This window comes from Phocoena sinus, chromosome 2 (genome assembly GCF_008692025.1).
Source record: "Phocoena sinus isolate mPhoSin1 chromosome 2, mPhoSin1.pri, whole genome shotgun sequence".
Taxonomy (NCBI): Eukaryota; Metazoa; Chordata; class Mammalia; order Artiodactyla; family Phocoenidae; genus Phocoena; species Phocoena sinus.
This window is the reverse complement of record NC_045764.1, coordinates 155,690,555-155,704,076: the sequence shown is the minus strand read 5'-3', so window position 1 is coordinate 155,704,076 and position 13,522 is coordinate 155,690,555. Positions and strand designations below refer to the sequence as shown.

The following is a 13,522-nucleotide window of genomic DNA, read 5'->3' as shown; positions in this document are numbered from 1 at the left end:
GACACCAAAGCTTATACCCTATATTCCTCAGCGTGTCCAACGTTTTTTTTTCTTTCTTTTAGTAATAGTAGAGAGTTCAGCCATACACTTTGCTCTAGAAATATGGGTAATTGTAGTTGCCTAGAAAAGAGAAGATGGCTGTCTGGACTAGGGCAGTTGCAATGAGGATGGATAGATGGTAAAGGGCATGTTGAGGTATTGACCTCAAAACATAATTAGTTAATTAACTTTTAATATCCATTTTCTGTCATTTTATCTAAAGCCCTTCTGAATTTTTTAATTAAACTTTTTATTTCAAGGATAATTTTCTATTCACATGAAGTGAGAATACTAAGAGATCCTATAATACACAAAGATCCCCTTACTCATTTTCCCCCAATAGAAATATCTTACAAAGCTATTGTATAGTATAACAACCAAAATAGTGACATTGATACAGTCAGTATACAGAACATTTCCATCAACACCAAGATCCTTCATGTTGCCTTTTATAGCTACGCCCACTTCTCTTCTATCCCCACTTCATACTTAACTTCTGGCCACCACTGATCTGTTCTCCATTTCTATAATCAGGTTCTCTATCTGTTCCATTGATCTATGTGTATATACTTCTATCAAGACCACACAGTCTTGATTACTGTAGCTCTGTAACAAGTCTAGAACTTGAATAAACTGATTTCACTCAGTTCGCTCATTTGTTTAAGCTGCTCTAGTTCCTTTACCTTTCCATACAGATTTTAGAATAACCTTGTCTTTAGCTACCAAAAAAATATTGCTGGGACTTTTATAGAAATTCTATTGAATTTTATATCAGTTTGGAGAGAATTGATATCTTTGCAATGTGAGTCTTCCAGTCCATGAACATGGTATTTCTCATCATCGTTTCGCATGTAAGTCCTTTATATGTTTTGTTAAATTTACACTTAAGTATTTCGCTTGGGAGGAGAGTCTTTTAAATTGGTATTTTAATTTTTAATTTTGGTTTCTGCCTGTTCATTCAAAGTATATTGAAATATAATCAATTTTTGTATTTTTATCTTGTATCCTGTGACTTTGCTTAGCTCACTTATTGATTTCAAGAGCTAGTTTTTGTCTGTTTGGGTTTTTGTTGTTGTTAGAGTCTTTGGGATTTTCTGTGAAGACAATCATGTTATCTGCAAATAGGGACACTTATTTCTTTGTTTCCAATCTATATACTTTTCATTTCCTTTTCTTGCTTTTTGCATTGAAAAGATATTCCAATATCATGATGAATAAGAATTGTGAGACAGAACATTCTTGCCGTATTTCTGATCTTACAGGGAAAACATTTCATCTTTTACCATTAAATATGTTAGTTGTAGGTTTTTATAGATGCACTCTATCAAGTTGAGGAAGTTCTATATTTTTTCTGAAGTTTTTTTTAATCATGACTATATGATGAATTTTGTCAGATAATTTTTATGCATCAATTGATACACTTATGTGATTTTTTTTCTTCTTTAGCTTGTTAAAATGATGGATTACATTGATTGATTTTTGAATATTGAACCAACCTTGCATCCCTAGAATAAACCCAACTTGGTCATGATATATAATTCTTTTTATATGTTGTTAAATTTTATTTTCTAATATTTTGTTAGGGTTATTTGCATCTGTATTTAGGAGGGAGCTGCAGTTTTCTTTCTATTTCTTTTTTTAATTGTATATTTTTTGTAGCAAGGTGATACTAGTTTGATAAAATGAATTAAAAAGTATTCCTTTTTTTCTATTTTCTGGGAGAGATTGTGTAAAATTGGTGCTAATTCTTTTTTAAACATTTGGTTGAATTCACCAGTGAAACCTTCTGGCCTGGAGATTTCTTTTCTGGGAATTTTTGTATTACAAATATAATTTACTTAATACTTACAAGGTTATTCAAATTAGTTATTTCATATTGAGTAAGTTATGGTACCTTATATGTTTTAAGGAAGTGGTCCATTTCATCTGAGTTGTCAAATTTATATGTGAAGAGTTGCTCATAGTCTTCCCTTAATCTCCTTTTTATATCTGCAAGATCTGTAGTGAAATCCCCTGTTTCATTACTGATGTCACATGCTCTTTCTCTCATCAATCTTGCTAAAGGTTTGTCAATTCTGTTGAACTATGTAAGGTGCACCTCTTTGTTTCATTGATTTTTCTCTCTTGTTTTCCTATTCTCAATTTCATTGATTTCTATTGTTATCTGAATATTTTTTTCCTTTCACTGCTTGGGATTTATTTTGTAATTTTTTAGGTTCTTGAGGTGGGAGCATACAGTATTTATTCAAGACTTTTCTTCTTTTCTAATGTATGCATTATTTCTAAGATTTTCTCCTCTGCACTGCTTTGACTGTGTTCCATAATCTTTGACATGTTGTGTTTTCATTTTATTCAATTTATAATATTTTTATCTCCCTTGAGACATTCTCTTTGACCCATGCTTTATTTAGAAGTGTTTAGTTTCCACGTGTTTTCCCTGTTATATTTATGCTTATATATATCCTTGGCATATGCTTATATATATATCTTTGATGATCTTCTGTCTGATTGTAATACCAATTGTTGAGAGAAGGGTGTTGAGGTCTCCAATTCTAATTTTGAATTTTTTCTATTGTTCCTTTCAGTTATATCAGTTGGTAGATTAACCCTTTTTATCATTATATAATGTTCTTTTCTGTTTCTGATCATTTTCTTTGCTCTGGAATCTACTTTATCTTATATTAATATAATCATTCCTGCTTTTTTTCATTAATATTTACATGGTGTGTCTTCTTCCATTTTTTACTTTCATCCTGCCTGTATCATTATATTTGAAGTGACTTTCTTACAGACAGCATATAGTTGGGTCCATGGGCAATGTCATGGATTAATAGCCGAGTCGTCATTAATCCAGTCTGCCAACTTCTATCTTTTAAATGGTACATTTAGACCATTTTTATGTAATATAATAATTGATGTTATGACTTAATGTCTGCCATTTTTGTTTGTTTTCTGTGTTTTTTATTTCTCTGCCTTTTTTCTGTCTTCCTATGGGTTATTTGAGCATTTTTTAGAATTCTATTTTGATTTTTCAATTCTGTTTTTGAGTACATCTCTTTGTATAGCTTTTTCAGTGGTTGTTCTAAACACTACACTGCATATACATGGCTGTCAAAGTCTACTGGCATTGTCATTTTATCAGTTTGAATTGTAGAAGACTTTCTTCCTTCATGTTCTTTTGTCCTTCCTATTTATAATTTAATTGTCTTACATATTCCTCTATATGCATTTAGAATCACATCATATCATGTTACATATTTTGTTTCAACTATCGAACATAATTTTTTTTTTTTTTTTGCGGTACGCGGGCTCATGGGCCCAGCCGCTCCGCGGCATGTGGGATCTTCCCAGACCGGGGCACGAACCCGTGTCCCCTGCATCAGCAGGCAGACTCCCAACCACTGCGCCACCAGGGAAGCCCCTCGAACATAATTTTAAAAGCTAAATAGGAGAAGGAAAATCTGTTGGATTTATCCACATATTTGATTACTGTGCTCTTTCTTCCTGATCTTTTAAGATTCTTTTATCATTTCTTCTCTTTTTAGAGACTTTTCTTTAGTTGTTTTTTTAGTGTAGGTCTGCTGACAACTAATTATCTTAATTTTTCTTCCTGAGAATGTCTTGAGTCCACCATCATTCTAGAAGGATATTTTCACTGCATACAGGACTCTGAGTTGTCATTTCTTTTTTTCAGCATTTAAAAATGTAATGACTTCCATGGATTATAATGAGAAATTAGCTAGCATTCTATTTCCCCCCTATAACTATGGTATCATTTATCTTTCATTGCTGTCAAGATTTGTTCTTTATGTTTGGTTTTCAGGACTTGGTCTGTATTTAGAATAGATTTAGGGTAGACCCAGGAGTCTGAAAGGCCTAGGAAGCTAGATCTAATTTACTAGTAGGTGCATCAAGAAACCAGCACAGGGCTTCCCTGGTGGCGCAGTGGTTGAGAGTCCGCCTGCCGATGCAGGGGACTCGGGTTCGTGCCCCGGTCCGGGAAGATCCCACATGCCATGGAGCTGCTGGGCCCGTGAGCCTGTGCTCCGCAACAGGAGAGGCCACAACAGTGAGAGGTCCGCGTACCACAAAAATAAAAAATAAATAAAGAAAAAAAAAGAAAAAAAAAAAAGAAACCAGCACAAACGTTTATAGTTTCTGTAAACAGGAGATGAACAAGTCAAATACCCAGAATTTCTATAGGCCCCAAAATACATACCCACTTGCACCTTATGAGTTTAGAACCTGAACAAAGTCCAAGATAAAGGAATTTAAATAAAAGCCAAAGTTTCCATTAGGTGATTGTAATTTAGAGATATTGTATGTAGGAAGGAACATGATTTTGTTCCTGGGTTTGAGCATATGAAACTTATTCTTGAAGTGGTGTTTATAATAGATCATAAACGTCTCTTGCTCATTTTGCTAATTGTCACATGCAGTCCTTTTGACCAAGATAGCCCTTAGACCGATTTAAGACAGGTTACTTGTCTCTTAATGAATATGTTCTTTTTCTGCTCTTGTTGCTAATAGAAATGTTAAAAATCTTAATAGTTGATTGAATCGGAACTTTCAATCTATATCTTGTTGTTTCTTCATGCCAGAGCCAAGAATTAGGCAGAATGGGGTAGATTACTTTGTTGTTTTCTGTAGTGTAGCAGTTTTGTGGAGAAGATGTTTTAAATCTCTATAAAGTTGTCAAGATGGAAAGTTTCACCAGAAGTGAACTGACATCAAATAAAACATGAGTACCTGTATTTGGATGTTTTACCACATACCTAAGACAGACAGTGGATTATAAACCTTTCACTTATTAGACCATTTGGGCTCCATCTGTAGACCAGCATGTTGTTTCACGTCTGAGACAAACCACAGAGGATAGCCATACTTTTTGAATGTTATTCTTCATTTCAACCTGTGTGTTTTCTGTGGTCAGACCTTATGAGAAAGCTCTTAACTCATTGTGGTATATCCAGATATGAACCAGTGGGTGGCAGTAGATATGGCAGAGTTCTAAATAATGTAGCTACCAATTATGGATGGAATCTAAAAGCAGGATGCTTGAGGGCTTTTTTTGCTTATTTGTTTTAAAATGCAGGTGATTATTTTTCACACATGTTTCTGATTTTAGCAGGCATACTGAAGGGTAATTTTTTTTAATAAACCATATATATATATAAACTCTTACTAAGTACCAGACACTATTTTAAGTGTTTTACTTATGTTAATTTTAAACCAACACATTTTATTGTTTTTTGAGGTATTTCGTCTACTATAGAGTCATATTGTTATTCATTTATCCTATTTACGTTTACTAGTACAATAAAATAGGAAAAACATTGACTGGCAAATGTTATATTAAGCTGAGAAACTATTCAACTGTTACCCATTCATTTAAACAGATTTTTTTGTTGTTTTATGTTGTGAGATATTCTGTATGTTGTATGTTGAACACATCTTGCCAAAAACAACTGCTTTTTCAAGTGTCTAGGTATTTGCTTTCCATCAAAGCCACATCTTTTGATGTAATCTCCTAGAGGTGAGGAATTTTATTGTGCACAGCTGTTAACTGTAGGTCTTCTCATAGACTGCTGATGTTACACAAGTGCTTTAGCAAAATTTAGTTTGGGGAGGCATTGGAAAATGTATAGGCATTCACGGTAGGGCTTGAAATACTATGTCGTTTCAGTAGAAACCTTGAAAGGCAAAGGAAGGTAGTCACTGTTTTATGAAACAAAGTATCGGACCCTGGTCCAGTTCAGAAGCCCTAGGCTCAGGTTCACAGACTTCTATCTACTAGTTATGTGATGTCGCCAGAGGCTTTTAATCTCTCGGAACTCGGTCCTCATCTACAAAATGTGAGAAGGTGGGATTAGATCAGTGGTTTTCAATCAGCGCAGTGTGGCGCTTAATTGCCTCACCACGGCACCACAGGGGTTGCCCCCAGGATAGGAGGGAAGTCCAGTGGTCTGGCCTCCAGGCCCTTCACTTCTGCTTCCACCAAAGCAGCTTTCTTAATGGTTCATTCATAATATACACTTGAAAGTGTGTGTGATTTCACTTGTAAGGCAGAATCCCACTTCTTTTTTTAAAAAAAACTGAAAACCTTGGCATTAGGTTATTTCAGCGGTCCCTTCTGTCCCTAAAATGTCAGTAATCCTAAATAACTAGAGAGCCAGGAAAGGAAAAGAGAAATCAACCATTGTCTTCAGCATGTAGATAAAATCTGGAGTATCTAGTATGTAACCGTGGGATGCTAGGTCCATCGTTTATGACCTTTTAAGGGTTGTAGTGCGCTCTTTAATTTGGTTAATTTCATTATATTGCGACCGCCACCCGCAAAGAGGAATGGCACAAATTTACTTTTTAAAAAGTATTGCATTCTTTTGAGAATTTACATTATCTCTTGTTTTCACTGAATGTCAGGACACATAGAGTAGCATTGAAAAGGTGCGCTGAATTACTAAGTGAAGATACAGGAGCCAGAGACTAAATGCTTTTCCCTAAACCTCAGTCACTAATTCACCATATTCTTCTGCCAGTGCTACTGTGTCCGGTGCTGTTGTTATAAATGTTGCGGAGTCTGAAACCCTTGTTTCTATAACTTTCTCTTCATTACCAGCTGGGCTGAGTTATAATAAGGATGAGATATTTTATAGTAGAAGAGAAGAAAAGAAACACTACTCCTTTCTAAACATGATTGCCAACCTTTCTGTGAAGGGTCAAGTTGCCAGATGAGTGCATTGGTTATGCCCACCTGAACATGATTCTCCTTTTAAAAGCAAATAAACAAACAACCGATCTGTTTCCTTGGCTACTAGGAACCAGAATCAACATAAAAAGTGTCAAACCTCCTTAAATAGCCAGACCACTAGTTGCGAAGGAAGTGGTGAAGACAGTCTTAGCCAAAAACATGATCATGATGTATTACCCTGCATGTGCCAGAGAAATGCAACGTGGAACAAAACAAAACAAAACAACAGGATTCTCCAGTTCTCATCCATGATGTCCTGCTTTTTTAAGTGGGACTTTTTCCCTCCTCTAATAACCATATGTCATAATGAGTTAGTATCAGCTCTTTTAAACTGGCTAGAGCCTGTCCAAGGAAAATACACAGAATGGCTGCCCTTTTCACCAAAAATATCTTTCATTTACTAATGTTGATGGAAGCACATTTAGCCACAGCAATTTGCATGGCAGTTGAATTCTGTTTGTATAGAACAGCAAACCAGAGAATAATAAAGCAAAACACGAACATGCCAGTGCTGAGCAAGGGAGCAGAGCAGCCCTTCAGCTTTTTCCATACCGATCGTTTGTTCTGATGCTGGAAGAACAAACAGCAAGTTTACTCATTATATCCAGGTGCACTCATCACACTCAGGTGTCACAGCATTATGTAACGTCAACTGTCCAGAGGTCTCACCTGTGGACAGGTTCTCTCATCCTGTGTCTGTCTGCGGTAGAGTAGTCACTCGTCAGTGATGCCCAGTAGCCATATTTCATCAGCACAGGTTGATAACCTTGTTAATCATCCCAAATGCATGTAATTGAACAATGCACTTAACAAGTGAGCAATTGCATAGAGAAGTGATGTAGGCAGAGAAAGGTATTTGGGGGGATCCAAGTTAAGTAGCAAAGGTAGATAAGCAGTGGTTAGGGAGGCTATGGGTATAAAGACATCAAAGCCCTGGTTGTTGACATCAGTGAACTCCTAAGGTAAGTGAGAGGAATACAAATGTGTGCATTTAAAAAATAACCATATGAAGAAAGGTACAATAAGTACTGAGTGGTACCAAAGAGAGCATGATATGATAGATGGGGTAGGAAAACAGGAGAGCAAAGCTCTAGTTGTGTCTCTAGCACTAACTAGGTAATTGCAGGCAAACCATTTGCCTTCTTTGAGCTTCATGTCTTCATCTCTTTATTGCAAAATGAAATGTTTCACTGTGGAATAGAAAGTTCTTGCTAACTCTAAGTTCTCCAAGTTTCTGCATAGAGATAAGGTTCAATACAGCCACATCCCCAGAGACTTTTAGAAATGACAGCAATCCAACTACCGCTACTAAAGAAAAAAAATAGTGTTAGAAGTTCAGGAGTTACATGGACTTCAGATAAGGGTATATCTGTCCTGAACCAGCTCTCTGTTTCTTGGCTCTGCTTTCTTCTTTACCAGCTTCATTGTTGTACAAGTTCCTTTGACATAGTAGAAAATAGAGCCTTGAAAGCTCCAGGCTCATATAAGCTTGCAGCTTCAGAAAGAGATATTCTTTCCTGGTATCCATATCACTGCTGGCCTTGCTTAGCTTATATGTGCAGGGAGGTAGGGTGCTCTAATTGGCCATTCTGGGTCATGACCTACTTTTGTGGCCAAAGAAGTTAACCCCTTGACTGAAAGTTCACAGGAATCACATGGAAAAGAAGAACATGAAGTTCTCAAAGGGGAGGGATGTGACAAGTGTCTACTAATACTCTTGATATAAGCTGGGATGAGAGTCAGTGGGGGTGAACAGAAGGGGATTTTGTATTTTAAATATCAATTATAGGAATTCCTTGGCAGTTTTTGTTCAGCCATTCAAAAGCAAGCGTCGCTATTGGTATCAGCTTTTTGGAAGAGCAGCATGACCTTTTTGTATTTGAAGAAAACTGAGAACATGATTTTTAAATTGCAGTAATTCTGTGAAGTTCTGAGGGTAGACTGAACTCCAAGTTTTAGCTAAGGGGTTTGGTGTTTGCCATACCAAGTTGACTCTGGAGGAACTAGATCAGTTTTCTTTAATGGTTGATAGACCCCACTATCCACCATTCCAGCTCCACTGTATCATTAAGCAATGCAATTCATTACAAGTGGCTCAGCTCTGAGAACCTCCTAATATCCATAGTGGAACAAAATGGCCACGTCCACATAGAGACGCAGTAGTGATCTTGTATCTCACAAGTACTTATTTTTTAATTTAATTTTTAAAATTGGAGTTTAATTGACATAGAATATTGTATTATTTTCAGGTGTACAACTTCGTGATTTGACATTTATATACATTACAAATTGATCAACACTATAAGTCTAGTAAACATCTGTCATCAGGCAAAGCTATTGTAATTTTATTGACAGTATTCCCTATACAGTACATTACATCCCTGTGACTTGCATGTTTTATAACTGGAATTTTGTGCCTCTTAATCCCCTTTACCTATTTCACCCAACCCCATCCCCCTACCCCCAGGGACCACCAGTTTGTTCTCTGTATTGATGAGTCTGTTTCTGTTTTGTTTTGGGGTTTTTTTGGTATGTTTTTGTTTTGTTTTGTTTTTTAGATTCCACATATAAGTGAAATAATACAGTATTTGTCTTCCTCTCTCTGACTTATTTCACTTAACATAATACCCTCTAGGTCCATCTGTGTTGTTACAAATGGCAAGATTTTGTTCTTTATGGCTGAGTAACATTTCATTGTATATATGTGCCACATCTTCTTTATTCATTCATGAACACTTTCTTACACCATATACAAAAATAAACTCAAAATGGATTAAAGACTTTATAAGACCTGAAACCGTAAGACTCCTAGAAGAAAACATAGGCAGTAAGCTCTTTGACATCAGTCTCAGCGATATTTTTTGGATCTGTCTCCTCAGGCAAGGGCAACAAAAGCAAAAATAAACAAAATGGGACTACATCCAACTGAAAAGCTTTTGCACAGCAAAGGAAACCATCAACAAAACAAAAAGGCAACCCCCTGTGTGGGAGAAGACATTTGCAAATGATATGTCCAATAAGGAGTTAATATCCAAATTATATAAAGAACTCACACAACTCAATTTCAAAGAAACAAACAGTCTGATTTAAAAAATGGGCAGTGGAGCTGAATAGACATTTTTCCAAGGGAGACATACAGATGGCCAACGTACACATAAAAAGATGCTCAACATCACTAATCATCAGGGAAATGCAAATCAAACCATAATGAGATACCACCTCACACTTGTTAGAATGGATATTATCAAGAAGACAACAAAAACAAATGTTGGCGAGGATGTGGAGAAAAGGGAACGCTTGTGCACTGTTGGTGGGAATGTAAGTTGGTACAGCCATTATGGAAAATAGTTTGGAGGTTCCTCAAAAAAATAAAACTAGAACTACCACATGACCCAGCAGTTCCCCTTCTGGGTATTTATCTGAAGAAAATGAAAACACTAAATTCAAAAAGATATATGCACCCCCATGTTTACTGAAGCATTATTTACGATAGCCAAGATATTGAAGTAATTTATGTCTCACAAATATTGATAAGAGTTGTACTGAAGATAGAATTACTAAAACTGGCTGTTGTTTTGGCCTGTCTGATATCCACACCTCCTCCTTTTGTTAATAGTACCCTGATGTTTGGAAACAGTCCTTTCTGTTCTTCATCCAATCCTTTTGGGATTATCAGTGAAAGTGCTTTATACTTTCCCCTGGCCAAGCAGTAGGCAAAAGATCTAAGCTAGTCTCATTAGCTCTTCTCTTTATGGAATTTCATTTTGAGTGGAGTAATGCACAGATTAGTGTTACCCAGTATAAAATGCCCATTAGTTCATGCTACCTTCATCCCTACACCCCCAGACCAGTTGTTACTCTCTCCAGAGTCTGAATCCACTTTTCTGTTATCTATTGTTACTAGATGTATTGATAAGTTACTCTTACATCCTTCTAATAAATTCTGAATGCTTGCTATTCAGTTAGCAGCTGGTTGCTATCAGTTAGCAAGTGCTGTATACCAAAGCATCCCCCAATTCCATTTATTCCATAGGTCATGATTCTCTGAGTTGAAGTCGGTCCTGGGCTCAGCTGGGCAGTTTGACTGGTCTCAGTTGGGCTCCCATCTGAGTCATCCATGCTTCTGGGCATTTGCAGGCTACCAGTTGGGGCAACCTGCAGGGTGTCAGGGGTGGAAAGAATACTGGACCGTATGTCTCTTGTCATCTGGCAGGCTGGCCTGGGCTTGTTCACATGGTAGTGAAAGAGTCCCAAGTGGAAAAGTGAAAATGCATGAGGCCTTTTGGAACCCTTATTGCAGATTGGCACAGAATTGCTTCTGCTGTATTCTATTTACCAAATCAAGTCAGGAGGCAAGCCTAGATGCAAGATACATGTGACCTCTTGATGGAAGTAGTTACAATGTCGCAATGCAATTGAGTAAGGATGCAGAAAGAGGAATGATTGAGGGCACTTAATTTACCACACCCCAAGTTGGTTTCTGTACCATATAGCTAAAAATCCTGATGTGCCAACAAAAAACACTTTAAAAATACACCCTAATACATTGGTATGCTCCTGTAACTTTCTTGATGTAACTCTGATTATGGGTGTTTGGGGAGCCAACATCAGCCGTCTACAGATAGCAAAAACTAACTTTCATCCTTAATCCCAGTACACTGTGTCTTGAGGGGACTGCTTGCCACTCTTCTGTATTTCTCTTAGCTGTGCAATCTCAAAGGGCCATCACCATCAATTATATCATCTACCAGGTCTCCTGAAGTTTCAGGATATTGCCTGTCCAGTTATGACATATACCAGCATGACTTGGTTACCCAGTATATTACTGCTTCCCGCTCCACCTAGTAGCACTTGCTAAAAACATTTGCATTTGCCTTTCTGGGGTACATATTGAATTTCTGTACGTTATATTTTCCTTTTATGCAGCACAGCCTCTTGGTAAGCTATGTCAATCACAGAGTAAGGCAGATGCTAATGTTAATGTGTGCTGCTGTAGGTATTTCTTGCCAGTTTTCATCCAAGTTCTAACTCAGCCCAGCCCTCTTTAGGTTTGTGAGATCTAATAAGATCATAGCGCAAGGTGGTATAGCTGCAGGCAGAAAATTCTGCTTGCCAAATTCATTTTCCTTTATAGCAAGTTCATAAATTAGTCTAGGGCACTGAGATACCATGGTTATACGCATGCATTTAGACAGAACTCTCTTCCAGCCACTAATTTCTCTGAGATGGTGCCAGACAGTTGGTCAGATGTAGCATCAATGCTTCCCACCCTCTCAGTGTGAAATGATAATTAATATGAGTTTACAGTTAAGGTGGTGTTCTACTTCCATTCATAACACCCATTATTCCAGGGTGTTTTAATTTGGTTAAAAAATTGACTCTGGAGGTGGAACTTGGCTTGGGAGCTTATTTTAAGAGCGAATGGTTTATTTCTATTTTTTTCTTTCAAAAGAAAAAAGTTTTTTTTTTTGTTTTGTTTTGTTTTTTTTTTTTGCGGTATGAGGGCCTCTCACTGTTGTGGCCTCTCCCGTTGTGGAGCGCAGGCTCAGCGGCCATGGCTCACGGGCCCAGCTGCTCCACGGCATGTGGGATCTTCCCGGACCGGGGCACGAACCTGTGTCCCCTGCATCGGCAGGCGGACTCTCAACCACTGCGCCACCAGGGGAGCCCCAGGTTTTTTTTTTTAAAGAAAATTTTGCGTTGCTTTTGAGTTACATAAGCATTAGGCCAGATTTCTAAAACATTGGTATGATTTTGGATTTGTAATTGAGTTGGTCTCATTTTCTGGTATCGCCACCAGACCTAGGACCTCCCAGGGCTTCTTAGCTAGCTTAGGTTTGGCAGAATCCAGATCTCTACCGCATCTCACCAGTTGGGATCAGAGGGCATTTCTTTCATGTTGCTTCTTATACTTAAATATATCAAATTCTCTTTCCGGACAACGGTTTATACAAGCTACTGACTGAATCGAGTTTGAAAGAGGCAATGCATTTTGACATTGTATTTTGATGGATATTTTACTTTCTTATTATAGATCTGCTGGAGGAGACTCACAGAAAAGATGAAGAAATGGAATCTCTGCAGGTAAAGTAAATTCTCCAATAGGGCAGGTATCTTTGGTTTAAACATTTGTTTTTACTCTGTTAGCCTTCATTATTGTCACATTCAGACCACTAAGGCAAATGGAGTAAAAAAATAAATAAATAAAAAGATCTTTGAAACCCAAGTTGGAATTTCCTTCATTTTGGAAGTGTTTGAGAACATTTATAATCTCTGAAAGCAGGAAGCCAACTCAGTCTCTGTGCTACTCTTGAAAGGAACCTTTTATTCCCTGGTATAGCTTAGTAGGAACTGCAGCATTAGGAAATGAAAGCAACATCTTTACAAAGTCCTTTCCCCAAAAGCAGGGCTAATGAATGAGGATGAATTCATGGAATCTACATTTTCAAGTGAAGATCAAAAGTATTCTGACTCCATGAATACCATCTACTAATGACCAACCAACAATATTAACACATATATTGAGCTTATCCTTGTATGCCTCTCCGTTCACTATGGATGTATACACATTTCTTGGACTGGAAAATTGTGTTTGAAAGATTGCACTGAGTTTTAATTGACATTTCCATGGTATGAGCAGTTGATGTTAACTTGACATCTGACAGAAGTTCTCTCTTCTTTTTACATTGGGCTAGCTTACAAATGGGTAACTCGAGTGTCTATCTTTATTAG

At 37.1% G+C, this 13,522-nt stretch overlaps 1 protein-coding gene across 2 annotated transcripts in view; it reads left to right on the top strand.

Moving 5' to 3' along the window:
• Positions 1 to 13,522, top strand: part of CEP128 (centrosomal protein 128) — a 436,342-nt gene that overhangs the window by 347,152 nt on the left and 75,668 nt on the right. For both annotated transcript variants that reach the window (XM_032624894.1, XM_032624895.1), the window contains one exon: positions 12,825 to 12,874. In XM_032624894.1, the coding sequence (XP_032480785.1) occupies positions 12,825 to 12,874 (50 nt within the window). The remainder of the gene's footprint in view (positions 1 to 12,824; positions 12,875 to 13,522) is intronic.